Source organism: Dendropsophus ebraccatus, chromosome 9 (assembly GCF_027789765.1).
Source record: "Dendropsophus ebraccatus isolate aDenEbr1 chromosome 9, aDenEbr1.pat, whole genome shotgun sequence".
Classification (NCBI taxonomy): domain Eukaryota; kingdom Metazoa; phylum Chordata; class Amphibia; order Anura; family Hylidae; genus Dendropsophus; species Dendropsophus ebraccatus.
The window spans coordinates 20350143-20373107 of NC_091462.1; the positions used below are offsets into that span (position 1 = coordinate 20350143).

General features: G+C 46.5%; 1 protein-coding gene across 1 annotated transcript in view; it reads left to right on the top strand.

Moving 5' to 3' along the window:
- The window catches only part of EPC2 (enhancer of polycomb homolog 2), a 46810-nt gene that overhangs the window by 15391 nt on the left and 8454 nt on the right, over window positions 1–22965 (top strand). Inside the window, exons 2-9 of the mRNA XM_069982673.1 lie at window positions 17754–17913; window positions 18601–18746; window positions 19501–19707; window positions 20027–20175; window positions 20631–20763; window positions 21407–21598; window positions 21679–21768; window positions 22062–22198. Coding sequence (XP_069838774.1) covers window positions 17754–17913; window positions 18601–18746; window positions 19501–19707; window positions 20027–20175; window positions 20631–20763; window positions 21407–21598; window positions 21679–21768; window positions 22062–22198 — 1214 coding nt within the window. The remainder of the gene's footprint in view (window positions 1–17753; window positions 17914–18600; window positions 18747–19500; window positions 19708–20026; window positions 20176–20630; window positions 20764–21406; window positions 21599–21678; window positions 21769–22061; window positions 22199–22965) is intronic.

A 22965-nucleotide genomic window follows, 5' to 3' on the forward strand; every position in this document is an offset into this window, starting at 1 on the left:
TCCACCGGACGATTATAGTTTGCATAATCATTAACTATCTCAAACGACCGCTATTACGAAAGACCTGAAAACGTTCACTCATTTCCATGGAACGATAATCGTTACTTCTGATCGTAATTGCGATTGTTTTTTCTTCGCTATTTATTGGCTTTTGCGTTTCTATTGCGAACGACCGAACGATGTCTTATTCAATGCGAACAATTTGCGAACATGCAACGATAAAAATGGGTCCAGGTCTTATAAAGCGATCATTGATTTCTCGTTCAGTCGTTAATCGTTAACTGCATTTCAACCGAATGATTATCGTTTAGATTCGAACGATTTAACGATAATCTAAACGATAATCGTCCGGTGGAATAGGGCCCGAAGTCTTTCCTGATATGGTTTATGCCTGACACCCTCTGCTATTTTTGTAGCAGTCTTTGGACCCGTTTTATGTTATCAATATCTTTTTGCAGGTGAGGTCTCCAGAACTGTTCACAGTATTCCAGATGTGATGTCACTAGAGCTGTATACAGCGGGATCACAATCTCCCCCATACAGCCCAGCATACCATTATATTTATATATATATATATATATATATATATATATATATATATATATATATATAGTGTATGTACACAGCCCAGCATACCATTATTTATTATATATACAGCCCAGCATATATATATATATATATATATATATATATGTCCAACATACCATTATTTATATATATAGCCCAGCATACCATTTATTTAATGTGTGTGTACAGCCCAGCATACCATTAGCTTTCCCTACTGCCTGGCTGCACTGGTGACTCATTTTAAGGTTGTCAGAAATCGCTACCTCTAAATCTTTTAAGTTTAACATTGGCAGGACAATATGCAGTGGCTTGTACCCGCCTCCTTGCTGCAAAAGCTTTTCATAGATCTGTATTGGCTCTTTTTTTTTTTTTTTTTTGCTCAACACAAAATTATAGTCCCTCGTATCCTCGTAGCGGCCGGTCGTGTGCACCAGATGCTTCAGTAAATGGCCAAAAATATCCAGTTATTGGTGGCTGCCGCGCGGCATCTGCTGCACAACGGGTCTCAAGGGACCCTTGCCCCTTAAAGGTGGGGGTCCCACAGACATTCCTAGCGTTTCCTAAATGTGGTGTCACAAATGGCTACAAAGTTTTTGTCTTTTATATATGTTGTCTGTATAATCTAAAGATGCAACGTTTTGTGCCCATCTTAAAGGGGTTATCCAGCAGTACAAAAACATGGCCACTCTTTCAGATACAGCACCGCTCGTCTCCAGTTTGGGTGCAGGTCTTGTTAATCAGTTCCATTGAAGTGAATGGAGCTTAATTGCACACGTCACCGGACCTGGTGACAAAAGCGGTGCTGTCTCTGGAAGAAGGTGGCCATGTTTTGTAGTGCTGGATAACCCCTTTAAACGGTGTTGGTGAGACCGGTATCTGACGAATTCTGTCATTTTGGGCGATTGCTATTCATTCTCAAGAAAGTGTTGTGTGCAGGACTCTAGGAAAGCTGAATGGCTGTCCCTGGAAGAGTTTGCTCATGTGTATACTTTTGGTTAGAGTTCTATGGGATAGGAACCCCTAAAGGGGCTGGTCTAGTCTTGGTAAATTGATGGTCTAAACATTTTTAATATCAAGTATGTGTAGTTCTTTAGATTTTAGCACAGCTCTATAAAAAGTGTGTTTTATGAAAAGTTTATTTTTTCGGTCCCCATGCCTTCACAGATATGTTATGTCTGCACAATCTTATATAACTTATTGATCAGTATTGTCCCAGTGGCAGTGAAGGGGTTTTCTGGGCCTCAGGATAAAGGAGCTTACTCAGATTGATTTATTTTCCCAGCTATAATTCACACTCACTGCCACTATTCCTGCAGTACTATCTGCCTCATCCCAGCTCTGCTGCATCCATATGTTTTATCACTGTATCTGGGTCATGTGACCTCTGATCAGCCACCATCCAGACTGTAACGTTTTAAAGGGGTACTTTCAGAAAGTTATATAAATTTGTAATTGACTTATATTTAAAAATCTCAAGTGTTTCCATACTTACCGGCTGCTGTATGTCCTGCAGGAAGTGATGTATTCTTTCCAGTCTGAAGAGCAGGAGAGGTTTTCTATGGGGATTTGCTACTGCTCTGGACAGTTCCTGGCATGGACAGAGGTGGCAGCAGAGAGCACTGTGTAAGACTGGAAAGAATACACCCCTAAATCCCATGGTGCATCAGCACAGCATCACATGAGAATCTAGATCTAGTACCATCTCTGCCTGCTGGGAGGACAGTGTAATAATCCTCATTACAGATGAGGCAATTTACAGTAAATTCGTCCCAACCCGATCAGTCGGCTGAGGGGCCCTAGGGCTGCGGCCATCTTTTCCAGGCAGCAAGATTGAACGGCTGAGTGATCAGGTTCGCTCCTCTGTAATCCTCCTCTATATATCTGTAAATAAAGTATAAGTATACAGACAGAAGGGGCTGAAACGTTACCACATCCATTATAACTGTGTGACAGGAGCCCCGTAATCTGCACCAGTAACTGTGTGACAGGAGCCCCGTAATCTGCACCAGTAACTGTGTGACAGGATAATCCGCACCAGTAACTGTGTGACAGGATAATCCGCACCAGTAACTGTGTGACAGGATAATCCGCACCAGTAACTGTGTGACAGGATAATCCGCACCAGTAACTGTGTGACAGGATAATCCGCACCAGTAACTGTGTGACAGGAGCCCCATAATCCGCACCAGTAACTGTGTGACAGGATAATCCACACCAGTAACTGTGTGACAGGATAATCCACACCAGTAACTGTGTGACAGGAGCCCCATAATCCACACCAGTAACTGTGTGACAGGATAATCCGCACCAGTAACTGTGACAGGAGCCCCATAATCCGCACCAGTAACTGTGTGACAGGATAATCCGCACCAGTAACTGTGTGACAGGAGCCCCATAATCCGCACCAGTAACTGTGTGACAGGATAATCCGCACCAGTAACTGTGTGACAGGAGCCCCATAATCCGCACCAGTAACTGTGTGACAGGAGCCCCATAATCCGCACCAGTAACTTTGTGACAGGATAATCCGCACCAGTAACTGTGTGACAGGATAATCCGCACCAGTAATTGTGTGACAGGAGCCCTATAATCCGCACCAGTAACTGTGTGACAGGAGCCCTATAACCCGCACCAGTAATTGTGTGACAGGATAATCCGCACCAGTAACTGTGTGACAGGATAATCCGCACCAGTAACTGTGTGACAGGATAATCAGCACCAGTAACTGTGTGACAGGATAATCCGCACCAGTAACTGTGTGACAGGATAATCAGCACCAGTAACTGTGTGACAGGAGCCCTATAATCCGCACCAGTAACTTTGTGACAGGAGCCCTATAATCAGCACCAGTAACTGTGTGACAGGAGCCCTATAACCCGCACCAGTAACTGTGTGACAGGAGCCCTATAATCCGCACCAGTAACTGTGTGACAGGAGCCCTATAATCCTGCACCAGTAACTGTGTGACAGGATAATCCGCACCAGTAACTGTGACAGGAGCCCCATAATCCGCACCAGTAACTGTGTGACAGGAGCCACATAATACGCACCAGTAACTGTGTGACAGGAGCCTCATAATCCGCACCAGTAACTGTGTGACAGGAGCCCCATAATCCGCACCAGTAACTGTGTGACAGGAGCCCCATAATCCGCACCAGTAACTTTGTGACAGGATAATCCGCACCAGTAACTGTGTGACAGGATAATCCGCACCAGTAATTGTGTGACAGGAGCCCTATAATCCGCACCAGTAACTTTGTGACAGGAGCCCTATAATCAGCACCAGTAACTGTGTGACAGGAGCCCTATAACCCGCACCAGTAACTGTGTGACAGGAGCCCTATAATCCGCACCAGTAACTGTGTGACAGGAGCCCTATAATCCTGCACCAGTAACTGTGTGACAGGATAATCCGCACCAGTAACTGTGACAGGAGCCCCATAATCCGCACCAGTAACTGTGTGACAGGAGCCACATAATACGCACCAGTAACTGTGTGACAGGAGCCTCATAATCCGCACCAGTAACTGTGTGACAGGAGCCCTATAATCCTGCACCAGTTGAAGTAATCCTGCACCTGCGCTCAGTTGAAGCTGTGACCATATAGCGGTCACTTATCAGGGCTGGTGCACACACGCACAATTGTTGTGTAAAGGCCGAGTGACGTCACATCCTTATCAGTTGTGGTCTCGCTTCATTTACTGTTTAGCCTAAAAATGGAAACTATTGAGTGTGGAGAATGGTAATAGTGCCGGAGGTACTGGGGTCATGTCCGCGGCCTGCCATGCCCGGGATGACCCATATCATGCCTACACTTTATACACATACCTTATATTAAAGGGGATGTCCAGGATTGGAAAAATATAGCTGGTTTATTCCACAAATAGCGCCACACATGTCCGCAGGTTGTGTGCGGTATTACAACTTTGCTCCATTAGCTGCAATAGAACTGAACTGCAATCCTACACACCAACTGAGGACAAGAGTGGCGCTGTTTCTGGAAGAAAGCGGCTATGTTTCTGCTTATGGGATGGGCCCTGAGGTTATATACAGGTGCAGGTCCATCCTGATCCCTCAGACCACCACGATCCGTCACCCTTCGGTTAGTCTCTATATAAGCCAGGCCTTAGGATTAGGATTCATTGCGGTACATAATGTAGACTTCTCTTTTCTCAATTAGCTGGAAAGGTCATTTGCAGGCGGCAGCGTATTCCCATCATGCATCGGGCGCAGCTGCTGCCCCATTGTATACTGAGGATTTAGGATTTCTACTGATCATATTGATTATCATTAGTCTCTCCATCGAGAGGGGGGGTTATGGGTGACGGGGTCCCCCGGGATCTGCTCTTGGGATGTCACATGATCCGGATTCCATTGTTTGCGCACATCTTTTCTGTTTGTACAGCCCCTTATTAGTACAGCCCAGGCTTATAGGCTCGTGTGTCTCCTCATGGGGCTGCAGGATAATACTGTGGATTTTTGGGATAAGCCAAAATTGCAATTGAATTACATTTCATGCTTCATCTCCTGTGGAAATTGTTCTCGTCCGCTCCCTTCCCTTTCCATTTGTAATTGTAAGTCCCCTTCATATCGAGGACTGTCAGGGACGGGGGAACCTTTGGCCCTCCTGCTGTTTCAAAACTACAATTCCCATCATGCTAAAGCTTTGGCTGTCCAGGCATGATGGGATTGTAGTTTTGCTACAGCTTGCGGGCCGAAGGTTCCCCATCCCTGCTTTACATGGACGCCTTCCTCCCAGCAGCTTTGTATCCAGCTGTATATGTCTTTAGAGTCTATTCACTGCTTTATAACTACAAGTTTGGAGCAATTGATGCATCTGTTATAAGGTAAGGTGGCGGCCGTGGCTGAGCCCTCTGGATGGACAGCTAATGTTATCGGACCTAGAACAGCGGCGTCTCCAGGAAATGTTCTGGAGGGATTGTGACGCTGTTCAGTGACTGATGTGCTGGTGAAATTGCTGCTTGTTCCGGAGGCCATCGGAGTTGTCATGCCAGGTGGGGGATGGGGCCGCTACGTGCCGGGATTGAAGAATAGCTTATTTAACTACTGCTCTGATGCCGGCTTCTGCTATTCTCTATGGGAGGGAACGTGGCTGGAGGAGCAGAAGAGCACGGTCCGCAGGGTTTAGCCAGGCAGTAGGGGGTCATATATATTTAAAGTGTAATTTTATGCTTTAATCTGGGTCAGTGGTGCGGATCTGTCTCTGCTGTCTACCCTGTACATGAGGGGTAAGGTCTAATGACAGGTCATTCCTATGGGATCTGTCTCCATACATCATGGCTGCTGATTATTATTCTCAGAGCAGTGCATTGTGGGGGCTCAGTAACTGCTCAGCACATGGCGTTATGTACCCCTAGGTGTTCTAGGCGGGGGCATGCCTCTGTAATATGAGGTACAGATGGTGTCTGTGCCAAAAGAGGAGGAAAAATAAGTAGAATTGCGGGGGGGGGGGAATGGCCTTAAAGGAGTTGTGACCCGCTGTTCCCTTCTAATGGAGGACTCTGCTCCCTATTCTCGATTGGAGGCGATCAGACCCTTGGGATTAGATTCCCCTTTAAGAGTGCTATGCCAAGATTGAATAGGGGGTGTCTGACAACAAAGACTTCCATTGATTATGAGACTGGGGGAGGGGTCTGTTCCCAAATTTAAAGGGGTATTCCACCTTTAGGCTATGTGCACACGCTGGATGAGACCGGCCGTTCTCTGGCCGGATCATCTCGGCCGGTACTTAAGTGCGCGCGCCCGCATCAGAGCTTCCCATAGCCCTCAGTGAAGCGAGCGGCCGGAGCCGCTTGCTTCACTGTGTGAGTGCCGGGCTCTTCCTAATATCTGAACATTTTTCTCACCTCGAGCACCACCGCCACGGAAGTGCCGTCTTCTACATATTTCTCACTGTGTGAACTGACAGGTCTTTCTGCGGCCGGAATTCACTGAATTCCGGCCGCAGAAAACTGACCCATCAGTTTTTTTCCGGCGCCGCACAGGATCCCGGCCGGAGCGTATACGATGTGTGTACGCTCCGGCCGGGATCCAATTGACAATAAGGCTATGTCACACACCGCAAAACTACGCCCGTAGTTCTGCGGCGAGAACTGCGGCCGTAGTTTTACGTAGTGTGAACATAGCCTTCTACACAGGGGATAGTTGGATCATCATGCATGCAGCCTTAGGGTGGTATTACACACAGGGCTGTGGAGTCTGAGTCTGAGCTAGTTTTGGCTGGAGTCGGAGTGGGAGCTAGCTTTGGCTGGAGCCGGAGTTGGAAAAAAAATGTACCGACTCAAGCTTTAAAAAAAATCTTTAGAAAATGTAGAATTGAATTTTGATATGAATTTTACAAGTTTTGCTCTTGACTATATATTATGATCAACATTCTAATAGGACACCGGCCCTATTAGATAAGGGTGGTCAGGGAAAAGTTGTCGGTCACTATTTGGCAGTTTGTTTCTGAGCTGGAAGAGTCCATTGTGTGGGGGGAGATCTGTGCTGTTCTCTACCTGGATGCTGGATGACTGTATATGAGCAGCAGTGTAATACGGAGATATCCTGTGTAATATAGAGGAGGAGAAGAAGACATAAGTAGTGTAGCAGTAACCTCTGTCCTCAGTGTGGTGTTTTCTCTCTGGAAGAAGATTGTGTGTATGCTATGGCTGCAGCAGGGTGTGTGTGTGTGTGTGTGTGTGTGTGTGTGTGAGTATGCTATGGCTGCAGCAGGCTGTGTGAGTATGCTATGGCTGCAGCAGGCTGTGTGTGTGTGCTATGGCTGCAGCAGGGTGTGTGTGTGTATGCTATGGCTGCAGCAGGGTGTGTGTGTGTGTATGCTATGGCTGCTGCTATTGCGTGCCCCCACAGTGACTTTCTATATCACTGTGTGACCTCTATATCACTATGTGTGACCCCTCTCTATATCACTATGTATGACTCCCTGTATATCAGTATGTGTGACCCCCCCTCTCTATATTACTATGTGTGACCCCCTGTATATCACTATGGCTGACCTCTATATCACAGGGATCTGGCAGTGGTAGCAGTGTTTCTTTAACCTCTTAAGGACCCATGACGTACCGGCACGTCATGGATCACTGTCACTTAAGGACCCATGACGTGCCGGTACGTCATCCCTTTAAACGGGCGCCGCGGCCGGCCGGGTCCCGATCGGGGGAGATAGCCTGCTATAATACATAGCAGGCCATCTCTCCCTGTCGGCATGGAGGGTTGTTAACCCCCCCCATGCCGACGATCGCCGCTATTGGCTGATAAGCCCATAGCGGCGATCGGAACCTTTCCGGGCCATCGGTGGCCCGATGACCCGGAAAAAAATGGCGGTCGGTGCTGTCCGAGGACGGCACCGACCGCCATTACTGTAAAAAGTAATGGTGGTCACGGTACCACCGTCCCGATCGCCGTGAACGGCCGGCCAGCCGGCCGGCCGTTCACGGCGATCAAAGTCCCCACAAGTAATAAATACCTGCTCCGGACCCCTCAGCTAGGTAGCTGAGGGGTCCGGAGCAGGTATTTGTACATTACTCACCTGTCCCGGGGTCCTGATCGGCGTCTTCCGGGTTCCCGGCGTCCACTTCCTCTTGTTGGGACTTCGGCTTCTTCCGTGAGTCCCGATCGTCTCTTTCCGGCTCCAGCGTCGTCTATTTTCGTATTTTTCCGGCTCCAGCGTCGTCTATTTTCGGATCTTGCGCTCTGCTGCCCCCTAGCGGCTGATAAGTGTAATACACGTATCAGCCACTACAGGGATGTTCAGAATGTAGTAAAAAAAAAAAAATTTTTCCCAATTTTTTTTTTTTCTATTTTCCGCACCCTATCGCCGCTGAGTGTTGATCAGCATCGCACGAAAGTGCGCTGCTAATCAGCAACTCCTCCATTTTGGCGTAGGGTGTTTTTTTTTTTATATCCTACTGCCACGGTCTGCTTATAAGTGCCGAACATAAGTGCGGCATTCATCAGCAACACCATTTTTGGCGTAGGTTTTTTTTGTATACTTACTGTAAAAAACACGTAAAAAAACACTACATTACACCACACTACATTGAATAAAGTTTTACACTACACCACTACATACCCCATATACTAGTCCCCATATAAAGATGGCCCCCAGGGTGTTTTCGGTGTCGGACGCATACATTATTATTGCCTCCGACACCGAAACAGCCAGTGAGGATGAATTGGGGGGATCCTTCTTTCCTCCATTCATCCTCATCCTCCTCATCATCCAGTGACGTGTCTGGGAGTAGCGTAGCGTACGCTGCCCCCCAGACACGTCTTTTCCGCCAGTACCGTCCCAATAAGAGATGACGGTATGGCGTGAAATTCTACAAACTCTGTGAGAGTACCTCAGGGTACACTTACAGATTTAGGGTACGTGCACACTGCGGAATGGCGAAGGATAACCCTTCGTGCATTCCGCAGCTGGCACCCGCCGGCGGACTGATGCAGGGGCGCGTCTCCGCCTGTGTCATAGACTCTATCCTATGCATGGGCGGATTCCATTATCCGTCATTCCATCAACACGTTGGACGCAGAGCGGAATCCGCCCGTGCATAGAATGGAGTCTACGACACGGACGGAGACGTGCGCCTGCATCAGTCCGCCGGCGGGTGCCAACTGCGGAATGCACAAAGGGTTATCCTTCGCGATTCCGCAGTGTGCACGTACCCTTAGAGTGTATGAAGGAAGGGACACTCGAATCCAGCCGCCAGATGCCCCCCCCCCCCATCCTCGGAGTTAGTGGGGAGATCGTCCGGGAACTGATCTTCCCACTGCTGGATAAAGGTCACCACCACCCGTACGGGGATAACCTTTATACCAGCACCCCCTCTTCCGGTCCCTCGCTGCCCGAACTACTGTAGCTTGCGGCACGATCCAAACATATCAGAAGCCGTAATAAAGCCCTAATATTTAGCAGCCATGGAGCGGACCCAGCGCTTCTGGATATGAAGGACCCCGTATCGCACCAGGACAACATTTTTCAGGTGACGTCCCCCACACTGGAGAACAGGAGACCCCAGAAGAAGTGCAGAGTGTGGGGTAACAGGGGGATCAGGAAGGACACCATTTTCCAGTGTGACACCTGTCCTGATCCCCCCGGCCTCTGCATACTGGATCGCTCCAAGGCGCACCACACGTCACTGGGGTTCTACATTATCTAAATTCTGTCCCTTATTCCTATTTCAGGGGTCACGTTGATCCGGGGATTATTCTGATCGCCATTATGGAGTCGGGAAGGAATTTTTCCCCTGTGATGAGGCTACTGTCGTCTGCCTCACGAGGGGTTTTTGCCTTCCTCTGGATCAACACAGGTTGAATTTGATGGGCACCTGTCATTTCCAACCTTATAAACTAATAATTGGCCTAATACCCCCAAATAAATTAGAATTGTCCCTTTTCCCCAGCTAAATAGACATGGCCGCCATTCCCATTAGAGGAGGCCATGATGCAATTACAAAGCCTCTGTGCGGCCAGGACAGTAGAAACCCCCCACAAGTGACCCCATTCTGGAAACTACACCCCATAAGGAATCTAACAAGTGGGGCAGCGGGTATATGGCCCCCTGGTGACGGCCACATTTGGGACGTGAAAATGAAAAAAATGGTATTTTTTATTTTCACGGCACATGTCCTACACATGTGCCCATCACTAGTGGGGTCCATATGCTCACTGCACCCCTTGTTAGATTCCTTATGGGGTGTAGTTTCCAGAATGGGGTCACTTGTCGGGGGTTTCTACTGTTCTGGCAGCACAGGAGCTTTGTAATTGCGACATGGCCTCCATCCCCCATTCCAGCCTCTAAATGGCGCTCTGTCCTTTTGGTGACTTGCCCTGTGCCCATATGGCAAATTATGTCCACATGTGGGGTATTTTCGTACTCAGGGGAAACTACCCTACACGTTTTGTGTTCATTTTCTTTTTTAACCCCTTGTGGAAATGGAAAAAAATCAAGGCTAGACCAACATTTAGTGTAATTTTTTTAAAATTTTTACTCTAAATCATTGATCTTGTCTTGATTTTTTCATTTTCACAAGGGGTTAAAAGATAAAAAAAAACACAATGTGTAGAGCAATTTCCCCTGAGTACGGAAATACCCCACATGTGGACATAAAGCGCCATGCGGGTGCAGGGTAAGCCTCCAAAGGGAAGGTGCGCCATTTGGTTTTTGAAGGCTGGATTTGGATGGAATGGATTTCGAGGGGCCATGTTGCATTCAAAAGGCCCCTGTGTTGCCAAGACAGTTAAACCCCCCACAAGTGACCCTATTATGGAAACTACACCCCTCAAGGAATGTAACAAGGGGTGTAGTCAGCATATGGACCCCACTGGTGACGGGCACAAATGTGGAACAATGTGGCGTGAAAATGAAATATTAAATTTTTTACACTATAATGTTGGTCTAGCCTTGAATTTATCATTTTCACAAGGGGTTAAAAGAGAAAAAAACACACAAAATGTGTAGAGCAATTTCCCCCGAGTCCGTAAATACCCCACATGTGGACATAAAGCGCCATGTGGGTGCAGGGCAAGCCTCCGAAGGGAAGGAGCGCCATTTGGATTTTAGAGGTTGGATTTGGCTAGAATGGATGATGAACGCCATGTCGCATTTACAGAGCCCTTGTGCTGCCAAAACACTGTAAACCCCCCACAAGTGACCCCATTCTGGAAACTGCACCCCTCAAGGAATCTAACAAGGGGTGCAGTGAGGATATGGACCCCTGGATGACGGGCACATTTGTGCCATGAAAGTGAAAAAATGAAAATTTTCACTTTCACGTCACATTTTTCCACATTTGTGCCCGTCACCAGTGGGGTCCATATGCTCACTGCACCCCTTGTTAGATTCCTTGAGGGGTGTAGTTTCCAGAATGGGGTCACTTGTGGGGGGTTTCCAGTGTCTTGGCAGCACGAGGGCTCTGTAAATGCGACATGGCCCTTGAAATCCATTCCAGTGAAATCCAGCTTCCAAAAGCCAATTGGCGCTCCTTCCCTTTGGAGGCTCGTCCTGCGCCCGCTTGGCACTTTATGTCCACATGTGGGGTATTTCCGTACTCGGGAGAAACTGTGCTACATGTTTTGTGTTTTTTTTTTCCTTTTATCCCTTTGTGAAAATGAAAAATTGAAGGCTAGAACAACATTTTAGTGTAAAAAATACTTTAGTCTTTTTTCAAGCCATATTGTTTGGAAAATCTGTGAAGCACCTGTGGGGTCCAGATGCTCACCGCACCCCTTGTTACATTCCTTGAGGGGTGTAGTTTTCTAAATGGTGTCCCTTTAGGGGTGTTTTTTAGGTTTTGGCACCCCAGAGCCTCTGCCAACCTGAAGTGGTACAGTCAAAAATGACCAAAAATAACGGAGCCATTGAAATTCACTAGGCGCTCCCTTATATCTGAGGCTTGTGGTTGCGTCAAATAGCGCAATAGGGCCACATATGGGGTATTTCTATAAACTGCAGAAATGGGGCAATCAATATTGGGGTGCATTTCTCTGGTAATAGGTTTATAATTATGAAAAATATTGGATTACAATAAAATCTCTGCACAGAAAATTAAAATTTTCAAATTTCTTACACACTTAGCTTTTATTTCTGTGACTCCCCTAAAGGGTTAAAAAACTTTCTGGATGTGCTTTTGCAGAGTTTAGGGGGTGCAGTTTCTGAAATGGGGTGCTTCGTGAGGCTTTCTAACACACAGTCCCCTCAAATACACTTTAAACCTGAACAGTTCCCTAAAAATATCTGATTTTGAAATTTTACTGAAAATTTGGAAATTTGCTGCTAATGTTTTAAGCTTCCTATTGTCTAAAAAAAATGAAATATAGTTTAATAAATGCTGCCAACATAAAGTAGACATGTTGCTAATGCTATTTAATATATAATTTATGTGGTATAACCATTTTCTGTATAAGCAGAAAAGTTTTAAAGTTGGAAAAATGCATTTTTTCACAATTTTTCACGCTATTTTGGGTTTTTTCATAAAGATTCGTTATAAGTATCGACTCCAATTTACAAGAAATGTGAAGTACAATATGTCACGAGAAAACAATCTCAGAATCAGCCGGATAGGTAAAAGCATCCCGAAGTTATTAATGAATAAAGTGACACTGGTCAAATTCATAAAATTTGCTCCGGTCCTTAAGGCCATTTCAGGCTCTGTCCTTAAGGGGTTAAAGAGGACCTGTCACCCCCCGTGCCGGGGTGACAGGCTCCGGACCCCCTGTTAGACCTCCCTATACTTACGTGATTCCGCCGGGTCCCGCTTCCTGAGTCGGCCGGGTCCCGGAGATATCAGCTCCCGAAGCCCGGCGCGCGCGCTGAGAGATGAGTCCGATGCCCATAGAGAATGACGGAGCATCGGACTCCCCATTCATTCTCTATGGGCGCCTGACTCTGCTGTCAGCGCGCGCGCCGGGCTTCGGGAGCTGATATCTCCGGGACCCGGCCGACTCAGGAAGCGGGACCCGGCGGAATCACGTAAGTATAGGGGGGTCTAACAGGGGGTCCGGAGCCTGTCACCCCGGCACGGGGGGTGACAGGTGTCCTTTAAGTATGGTGAATATTTAGTTAGAAACATAGAAGATTGTCAGCAGGAAAAGACCACCTACTCCATCTAGTCTAGTTGTGAGTAGTTCAGGACATGGAGGCTGGAGACTGGCTGCATCCACTGCACACACAGGTGAAGCTGCTTTATATCTTTCCTTTATTCCCTCAGAAGTCGCCCCAGGATCATGTAGGACATTAGGGAGAAGCTGCTGAGTGAGTGTGATAAATAACTCCCCTGGTATATGACCGGCCATTTATGAAGGAGCAGGAGTCTGAGTCGGTCCTGATAAAGTTCAGGAGTCGGAGTTGGAGCTGCAGCTTACCGACTCCACAGCCCTGATTACACAGAACGATTATCGTTCAAAAAATTGTTCGGATTTGAATGATAATCGTTTTGTGTTACAGCAGACCACAATTAAACGACCAACAAGAAATTGTTGGTCATTTAATAGAATTTAGGCCTATTTTTTATCGTTGATCGATTGCAAATCGTTCGCATGTAATAAGACGTCGTTCGCAGTAGCGGCGAATGCAGTGGTGATGACAGGACGACTGCAATAACGATCAAAAGTATCGATCATCGTCCTGTGTGTTGGGTAACGATTTCAGGTCGTTCGCCATATCGGTCATTTGAGTTTGTTTATGGTTAATCATGGTCGAAAAACCGCTTTGTGTAATGGTACCCTTACCCCCACTGATCAGCCATTCATTCGTTCAGGGGACAAATTTCCTCCATTCATGTGATCAATGGGACCCCAAACAATCTATCCTCAATCCCATGGTCAGAGGGTAACCGTTTCACTGCTTCATTCAGTCCTGGGTAAGAGACCCCCCACTGTCCTGATGCTTACCACCTATCCTGGAGACGGACGGCTTCTAAAGCTCTGGCTGTCCAGGCATGATGGGTATTGTAGTTTTGGAACAGCTGGAGAGCCATGAGTTTGACCCCCTGCTCTAGGTGCAGTCATTACCTGAAAGCTGTAATCCAAGGCTGCCTGAGAGGTTTGTTTGGATCATATAATAAGGCTGTATTCACACATTTGTAGTTTTGTTTGTAGTTTTGCCTTTCTTTGTTTACATAACTGTTTATGTGGACTCTGGGCTCTGCCATATGATTGCCCTTGCCGGGCTTTGTCAGGCGATTGCCCTTGCCGGGCTTTGTCAGGCGATTGCCCTTGCCGGGCTTTGTCAGGCGATTGCCCTTGCCGGGCTTTGTCAGGCGATTGCCCTTGCCGGGCTTTGTCAGGCGATTGCCCTTGCCGGGCTTCATTAGATTGTTTGAAAAGAAAAAACACCTGCAATAAAGCCTGGAGCCGCCATCCCACATGTATGCATACGGCTGGCACTGCGCCCCCACATGGTCACCAATAGCTGCACAGTGTTGCTGAACAATCTTGGCAACATCTTGCGGCTATTGGACCATGCCAGGGGGTGTAAATTTGGCGCCATTTATACCTAGGCCTAAAGCTAATCAGGTGGCGAAGCCCAGACGTGGCTGCGTAGACTGTATTGGCGAAGCCCAGACGTGGCTGCGTAGACTGTATTGGCGAAGCCCAGACGTGGCTGCGTAGACTGTATTGGCGAAGCCCAGACGTGGCTGCGTAGACTGTATTGGCGAAGCCCAGACGTGGCTGCGTAGACTGTATTGGCGAAGCCCAGACGTGGCTGCGTAGACTGTATTGGCGAAGCCCAGACGTGGCTGCGTAGACTGTATTGGCGAAGCCCAGACGTGGCTGCGTAGACTGTATTGGCGAAGCCCAGACGTGGCTGCGTAGACTGTATTGGCGAAGCCCAGACGTGGCTGCGTAGACTGTATTGGCGAAGCCCAGACGTGGGTGCGTAGACTGTATTGGCGAAGCCCAGACGTGGCTGCGTAGACTGTATTGGCGAAGCCCAGACGGGGCTGCGTAGACTGTATTGGCGAAGCCCAGACGTGGCTGCGTAGACTGTATTGGCGAAGCCCAGATGATTAGTTGGTCCCAAGTTGTAGAGATTCAGTGTGTAACCATAAGTAATGATCTGTATAGGGCATGAATATTTGCAAAACTACACGGTCCTATATGATGTATTTTGTTTCTTGACAATTGTAGCATTTTATGCATCTTTTAGTTATTAGTTTGTCTGTCGTATATCAGTATATCCACAAGAAGTGACGTCTGCCGCGCAGTATATCAGTTTGGGTCATTGTCCATAGTGACTGTCTCCATCCTTCTTGTTGATGGTCTCCTATGTGCATTGTAAGTAAGATACACCTCCTATATCCCCTGCTTGTGGCGCCATCTAGTGTCGGTTATTGTAGGAAAGTTGTCTCCAGTGTTCCCAGCATGATCAGCCTCGTCTGGCATCACAGCTCGTATAAAGGGGTTATACTAAGAGGAAGGTGTATGCCCTCAGGACAGGTGATAAGTGGTATACAAGAAGTGGATGAAAGGGGTTAAACCCCGCTAAGCCTCTTCACCAACCCCTGGGATGGATGGCGCTGGTGGCAGGTGGATGTGGCAGCTCCTCGGTATTCATGGCAGCACATCAGTATCCGTCCACATTGATATTGCTGTGTTGTCATGGGGCGTGTGTGTGCGCATAGCGGCGGCTTATTAAGAGGTGGGGGGCGCTCGATACTGGTGTCACTTGTCTGCCCTCTAATGGGGGTCTAATGTTTGTTCCTGAAAAGAATCTCAACTGAGGTGTCTGCAATGATGTATGTGGAGAGGTTTTGTTTTTTTTCCAGTATTTTATTGTAGTTCTAAAAAAACAGAACAGTCTAGAAGTGTCTGATCTGTTCCTCTGCGCCGCTTATCTACTGTTATCACTCTGTGAGTTATCATTATGGTGGGGGCCAGGAGATCGGATACCTCCAGTCCCAGCTGTTTAAAGGGGTTATGCAGAAAACATCTACAAAAACATGCTTTTGTAGCACTGGATAACCCCTTTAACTCCATGAGGTGAGCGGGCTCCCTCTGTCCTCCCATTGGTGCCCCCAAAACATGATAGCGGGGTGCTATTGCAGCTGAGAATCTAAAGAAGGGCCCAAGGTCTGCCAGTGTTCATGTCCCGGACTGACCAAATTCTATACATGCAGACACTATGATTTTCTTGAAGGGGTATTATGATATTGATATATACACACACAGTGGTGCCTTGGATTACGAGCATAATTTGTTCCGGTGCTGTGCTTGTAATTCACATCACTCTTAAACCAAAGCAAATTTTTCTATGTATAACAAATGCAGCAAACATTTAGAAGCAGCTGACTGTGTCATATTATAAGTTACTGTAGAGTTTAGTATCAGCATGTGGAGTATAATGTATAGTAACTGCATAACCCTGATAACACAGCAGCAGTTTGTAGATACAGGATGGAACCAATGGACCAATCAGGAAGTGAGAATTACAGAGACAGAAACTTTTCTATACAGCAGTGTGTATAGCTGAGTGTAAGTGCAGGCACATTTATAGCCGAAATGGAGAGGATGGGAAACACCAGGACTGACAGAGACTGCAGGGAGCTTGAAGGAATGAGCTGGGCAGAGGTGAGCACAGTATAGCAGCTGTGTGTATAGCTGAGTGTAAGTGCAGGCACATTATAGCAGCAGTGTGTATAGCTGAGTGTAAGTGCAGGCACATTATAGCTGAAATGGAGAGAATGGGAAACACCAGGACTGACAAAGACTGCAGGGAGCATGAAGGAATGAGCAGGACAGATGTGGGCACAGTATAGCAGCACTTTCTGTCTGGGGAGAAAGGGGTTACAGCTATGGAGTGATCACCTCCACAGTCGTGTCCCCTGATGTAAGCCCTAGCCTAAAGTGGATCTGCTATGATTTGGAAGGTGAGAGAGACTTCCTAGGTCAAAGTACAGTGCTGTAGACCCCGCTATGCAGACCCTGCCCCTCCCACCCAGTACAGGGAGCTCTTAAACCAAAGCAATGCCCTTAAACAAAGTTACAACCAAGAAAAACTGTGAGCTCTTCTTGCTCTAGCACAACGCTCTTAATCCAAGTTGCACTTAAACCGAGGTACCACTGTGTGTGTGTGTGTGTGTGTGTGTGTGTATATGTATGTGTATATATAATTTTAGTTTTCACATTGAGTGACAGAAGCGAGGGGAGACATGGTCTCTGCTGCCACCAATGGGTGTGTCAGGAACTGTAGGGCTGCTCAAGCCTTGGGTGATACTGAGCTTCCCCTGATGTCTTTTCCAGTGCATAATAGTATTAGAATAGACATTACACTTGGGGAAGCTGTGCGTGTCAGTAGGGCTGTAGCTGCAGAACAGTGTTGTAGAGCAAGCAGTGATTGACAGCTTTTCCTATGCACTCTACTAGTTGGTGCTGTGGCTGTAGAGCTGGTGACACACACAGCTTCCCTGAGTGTAATGTATATTCTGATACTATTATACACTGGAAAAGACATGAGGGGAGGCTCAGCATCACAAGTGCTGCACACAGCACTTAGGTGTACAGATTGTGTATAAGGGACCTCTCCATTGCCATGAGCTGCAGTCCATCATGGCTGATCTCTGAATGTGGTGGACAGTTTCCTCTTTTGTACGGCTTGCTTTAGTTATTGCTTTCCATATTGTATATTTCGTATTGTACTTATTAATCTTCTTGTCCGTTTGCAGGAACATCACTTACAACGCGCTATCTCGGCACAGCAAGTTTTTAGAGAAAAGAAAGAAAGCATGGTGATTCCTGTCCCTGAGGCCGAGAGCAATGTCATCTACTACAGTCGCCTGTACAAAGGAGAGTATAAGCAGCCCAAGCAGTTGATTCACATTCAGCGTAAGTTCCTCCGCGGCGGCGGCTTCACCCTCCCTGTCATCCTTCCAGTTATCACACAGGCCGCATCTGTTGCTTCTGACTCCATCGGCCACCTGCCCGTCCGCACAGGAAGCCAAGACTCAATGCCCTCTGTATAAGCTGGGCTCTCCCATTGACTCCTCACACTGGTCTGATGAAATGGTCCTGTATCCCCTAGTTTCTGTGCAATGTTCTTACTTTCTATAATGACCAAAAGTAATTTCTGCATTTTATATCACTCTGCGCATATAGAGATTAGGTGACATGTGCTGTACACCTTACATACTGTATATAGGCCATGCTGTACACCTTACATACTGTATATAGGCCATGCTGTACACCTTACATACTGTATATAGGCACATGCTGTAAGCCTTACATACTGTATATAGGCACATGCTGTACACATTACATACTGTATATAGGCACATGCTGTACACATTACATACTGTATATAGGCACATGCTGTACACATTACATACTGTATATAGGCACATGCTGTACACATTACATTCTTTATGTAGACACGTGCCTTTGTAAAGTTTGGATACATCATATGTGACTTAAAGTAAACCATTATTCCTTTTACCAGCTATGTGTATTCAAGATGACACCATTGTTTTGGTTGTAGCAGTTTACTAATCCTCTCCAATCCATTTTACCTTGTAGCATTTAATCTGGACAATGAGCAGCCAGATTACGACATGGACTCGGAAGATGAGACGTTGCTCAACCGGCTCAACAGGAAGATGGAAATCAAACCACTGCAGTTTGAGATTATGATTGACAGGCTGGAAAAGGCGAGCTCCAACCAGGTGAGCGGGGGACACGCTAAGAATTTACATACACCCAATATCAGTCTAAAAGGGGGGTTCTGGGGCTGTTAGACTGCATAGCCTCAGAATAGGCTGTAGGTATCCAATGATAATGGATGCATAACTCCTGACACCCCCACCATCAGCTAATTGAACAGGTCGCAGTGATCATAGGAGCTGGGGGGGCACTTCATTCACTTTTATAGGACTAGCAATGTGTGCACAGCTGCTACCAGATATACAGAGATGTGCCTGGTAAGTAATAAATCATTACGGCATCAGAAGAGATGAGCAAACCTTTTAAATGTTCGGTTCGCCAAATTTTTCAAAAGTTCTGTTCAGATGAATCTGAACTTTACATCAAAGTTCGGAACTTTTGGTTCACTGATCTGTGCTGATCAGCTAAAGATTTGGGAATCAGACACCTACTAAACCTTATATTGATGTCCTTGGCAAATAATAGGCCACCAGTATTAATGCCCCTGAAAACCCATTTACAAGGGGGTCTTAGGATATTTTCTTTCATTTCCCTTAGTCCCCTGTTCATTTTTGTAAATACCAAAATTTATTGGAGAAATAGGAGACTTACAGATGGAAATTGACTACTGTTCAGACTACACAGGATTTTTTGTCTGTTACTATGGAGACTCATAAGGCAGCATAGCACAAACTCTCAAATTTTTCATTGTAGTTCTCCTGGAGCGATAACATAGAATTACTTTGGCCTAATATATGTTCCCCTCTCCTGTTTCAGCTTGTCACTCTTCAGGAAGCAAAGTTGCTGCTAAATGAGGATGATTACCTTATCAAATCTGTGTATGACTACTGGGTAAGAAAAAGGAAAAACTGCAGGGGGCCCTCCCTCATCCCCCAAATCAAACAGGAGAAACGTGACGGGTCCACCAACAACGACCCATACGTTGCATTCCGACGGAGAACTGAGAAGATGCAGACGCGAAAGGTGAGTTTCTTGGTTTGTCATTTGAAGCTTTAGGGTACGTGCATGGCGTGTCATAGACTTCATTCTATGCACGGCGGATTCCGTCATCCGTCCAAAGAATGAACAGGTTATTGCATAGAATGAAGTGTATGACACGGGCATCTGACACAGTCTGCGAGCTGGTGCAAGCTGCGGAATGCGCGATGGGTTTTCTGTCGCCATTCCGTAGTGTGCCCGTACCTTAACACTGCAGTTCTTGATTTCCCTTTTATGTCCCCATTCCTGCATTTGGAAACTTGTGTTATGTCGATGTTTTAACAATTTGTACAAATCTCCGCAGAATCGGAAGAACGATGAAGCTTCTTATGAGAAGATGCTGAAGCTCAGAAGGGAGTTTAGCCGAGCCATAACCATTTTGGAAATGATCAAAAGAAGAGAAAAGACGAAACGGGAATTGTTGCATTTGACGTTGGAGGTGGTTGAGAAGAGGTGAAACATCCCTTGATTTCTCGGTTACTAAATCCTGACAGATCAGCAGTGATAGCAGGCTGCAGCCATAGACCTTAAGGTCCCCATATACCTTCAGTAACAATTGTTCGGCCATCAGTTATCTCCCCTGTCCTCCCTATACACAGCAACTATTGGCATGGCCGAGAATTCCTGTGTTCTCTATGAGGAGGGGAGACGTAGGCCACAGCTAGACCGCTCTGACTGTGGCTCATCTTTTCGTGAACAAAGGGGTCTGGCAGTGATTTGTTCTATCATGCCCAAACACCCTTTCTCCACTGACATCTGTTGGTGACGGTCAGGAGAGCTCCATAAATCTTATACTGACTGCAGAGACGGCCAGCTACAGTATAAGGTGTATGGGCACCTTAACAGCAGCTGTTCTTCTTCCTCCACACCATAGTTTCTTACACATTCTTTACTTCTCTCTATGACAGGTATAATTTGGGTGATTTTGGAGGTGAAATTTTGAATGAAATTAAAATTCCGAAAGTGGAGAAGGAGATTCATCCTATTCCTATGGCCCTTCACAATGGCAACCATCACCGGGTTCCTGAGAGCAAATCTAAGGTACAGCATATATCTCCCGCTATAACTGTCTGCATCCTCACTCTCTTTACACCCCTATGTATTTTGCACCACTCTTTTCTCATATATAGCTTCATTGGTTCATTCTGGTATTTTTAGTTCACACAAAGTAATATCTTAAAGGGGTTGTGCCATGTCCCCCTTTTCAGCGCGTTCCCACTGTATGCTGCTCCCACTCCTGAGTTAGCGGAAGAGTTTGGCCCTGCTGTATCTACTTCTGGCATTACACATGGCTCTGGGGACAATCCAACCCCTGGACACATGTGAGATGTCAGAGGGAGATGTAAAAGTAGTAAAATCTTACTAACCAGCTCCCGACCACCAAGCCAATCACTCTCTGGCCACCCCTCTCATAGCAAATGGTGGTGGTTGGGATCCTTTTTTTTTTTCCACTCATTGTCACTGATTTTGCTGCATATAATGGGGCTTAGTCCACATCCTGAAAACGTGACCCTTTTTGGATTGTGTGAACAATGGCCAGGCCAGAATTACTGTGACAATGCAGTATGTTAGTAGATTAACTCAATACATACAGTGTATACATACTGTGATTCAGACAATATAGTAATGATTACTAAGGGGTATGGTTCCTTTTTGTTAATCAGGCATTTATTTATTTTTTTAGGCTAATCACCATCCATCTGTAAAAGAGGATGTAGAAGTAGTCCGGCTAAAGAAGAAATACCCAAAGAAGCCAAAAGCAGAGCCCATCGTGACCCCTCAGCCACAACCAGCCTCAGAGCCATTGCCAGTAATTAACAAGAGCGACATCAAGCAGTATGACTTCCACAGCTCCGATGATGACGAGTTTCCACAGGTTGGTCCGATGGCTGGCTTGTCACCTGTACCATACAGATCTGCAGGGAAGAGCTCCTCTAATATCTGTCATCTCTCCAGGTACCCTCTCCAGTGTCTGAGCTGGAAGAAGAGAATGACCCCGATGGGCCCTTTGCTTTCAGGAGAAGAACTGGATGCCAGTATTATGCCGTAAGAACATTCATTTACTGTGGGAAACTTTATAATCTTTCATCCCCCCCCCCCCCTTTCCCTGGAAAGTAGAAAATAAGTTTGTGTGGTCCAGCAACAATGATCTCGGCTTGATGTGTACAGGCTTTTAGTATTGCAACTGTTCCCCTGACAGACACAACCCATCTCATCCCGGCCAATGTCATTGTACTACTAGTTTGTGATCAATAGGGGCTGATTGTTACTTTGTATTTGGATCATAAATGTTCTCTGGAGAATATAAATACTTATCGTTGTCGCTCTGTGTTCTGTAGCCCCGATTGGACCAAATGGACGATCCTTCAGATTTGTCAGGATTGGCTAGGCTTCGGTATAAGCACTGCTTAACCACTCTCACAGTCCCCAGACGTTGCATAGGGTTTGCAAGAAGACGACTGGGCCGAGGTGGAAGGTAAATAATTCATTGTAAATTAAAAAAATATATATATATATTTTTTTAAACTATGTTTTCTGTACATTCCATTTATTAAAAAGTGATGTCAAATCTGCTTAGAAATGCTAGCATTTTATTATTCAGACGGGTCCATTGTTTAAAACCCCCACTGATCATCAGAATTAAAGTGAATGTACCAGTGGTATTGCTTTTCTGTTTACCATGAATAGACGGTCCTTACTTTGAACCGCAGCCTGGCTTCCACGCACAGTGCTGGACTATTACCGAGCACCGCCCGGCCTGAAGCACTAGAGGAGGGCCGGCTCACCCCCCAAGTGGGAGGAAACCTATGGCGTGGATCCAGTAGAATCAATGAATCATAGAGGGAAGGGGGTTTCCTCCCACTGGGGGCCTCAAGGGCTTCAGACTGGGCCAGTAATAGACTGGCACAGTGCACAGGAATCAGGCTGCGGTTAAAAAAAAAAAAAAAAAAAGACCACAACATTGGCATCCCCTGTGCCGGCACCAGTCTATTCATGGTAAAAACAGAAAAGCGATGAACCTCTGTTACATTCGCTTTAAGGGGAAGCAGTATTGGTGTACTACTATGGACTCCTGTAAGTGTTCCCAGCATAGCAGTACCAAGGCCATTCATTGTGCAGGGAACTTAGTGTCTCCATTTGCAAAACTTTTGACAATTTGGAGACCTGTTAAAATTCTTGATCGGTCAGGATCTGGTTGCTTCGTCCATTAAAACTATCCAGAAAAGAGTGTGGCTGTGCGTT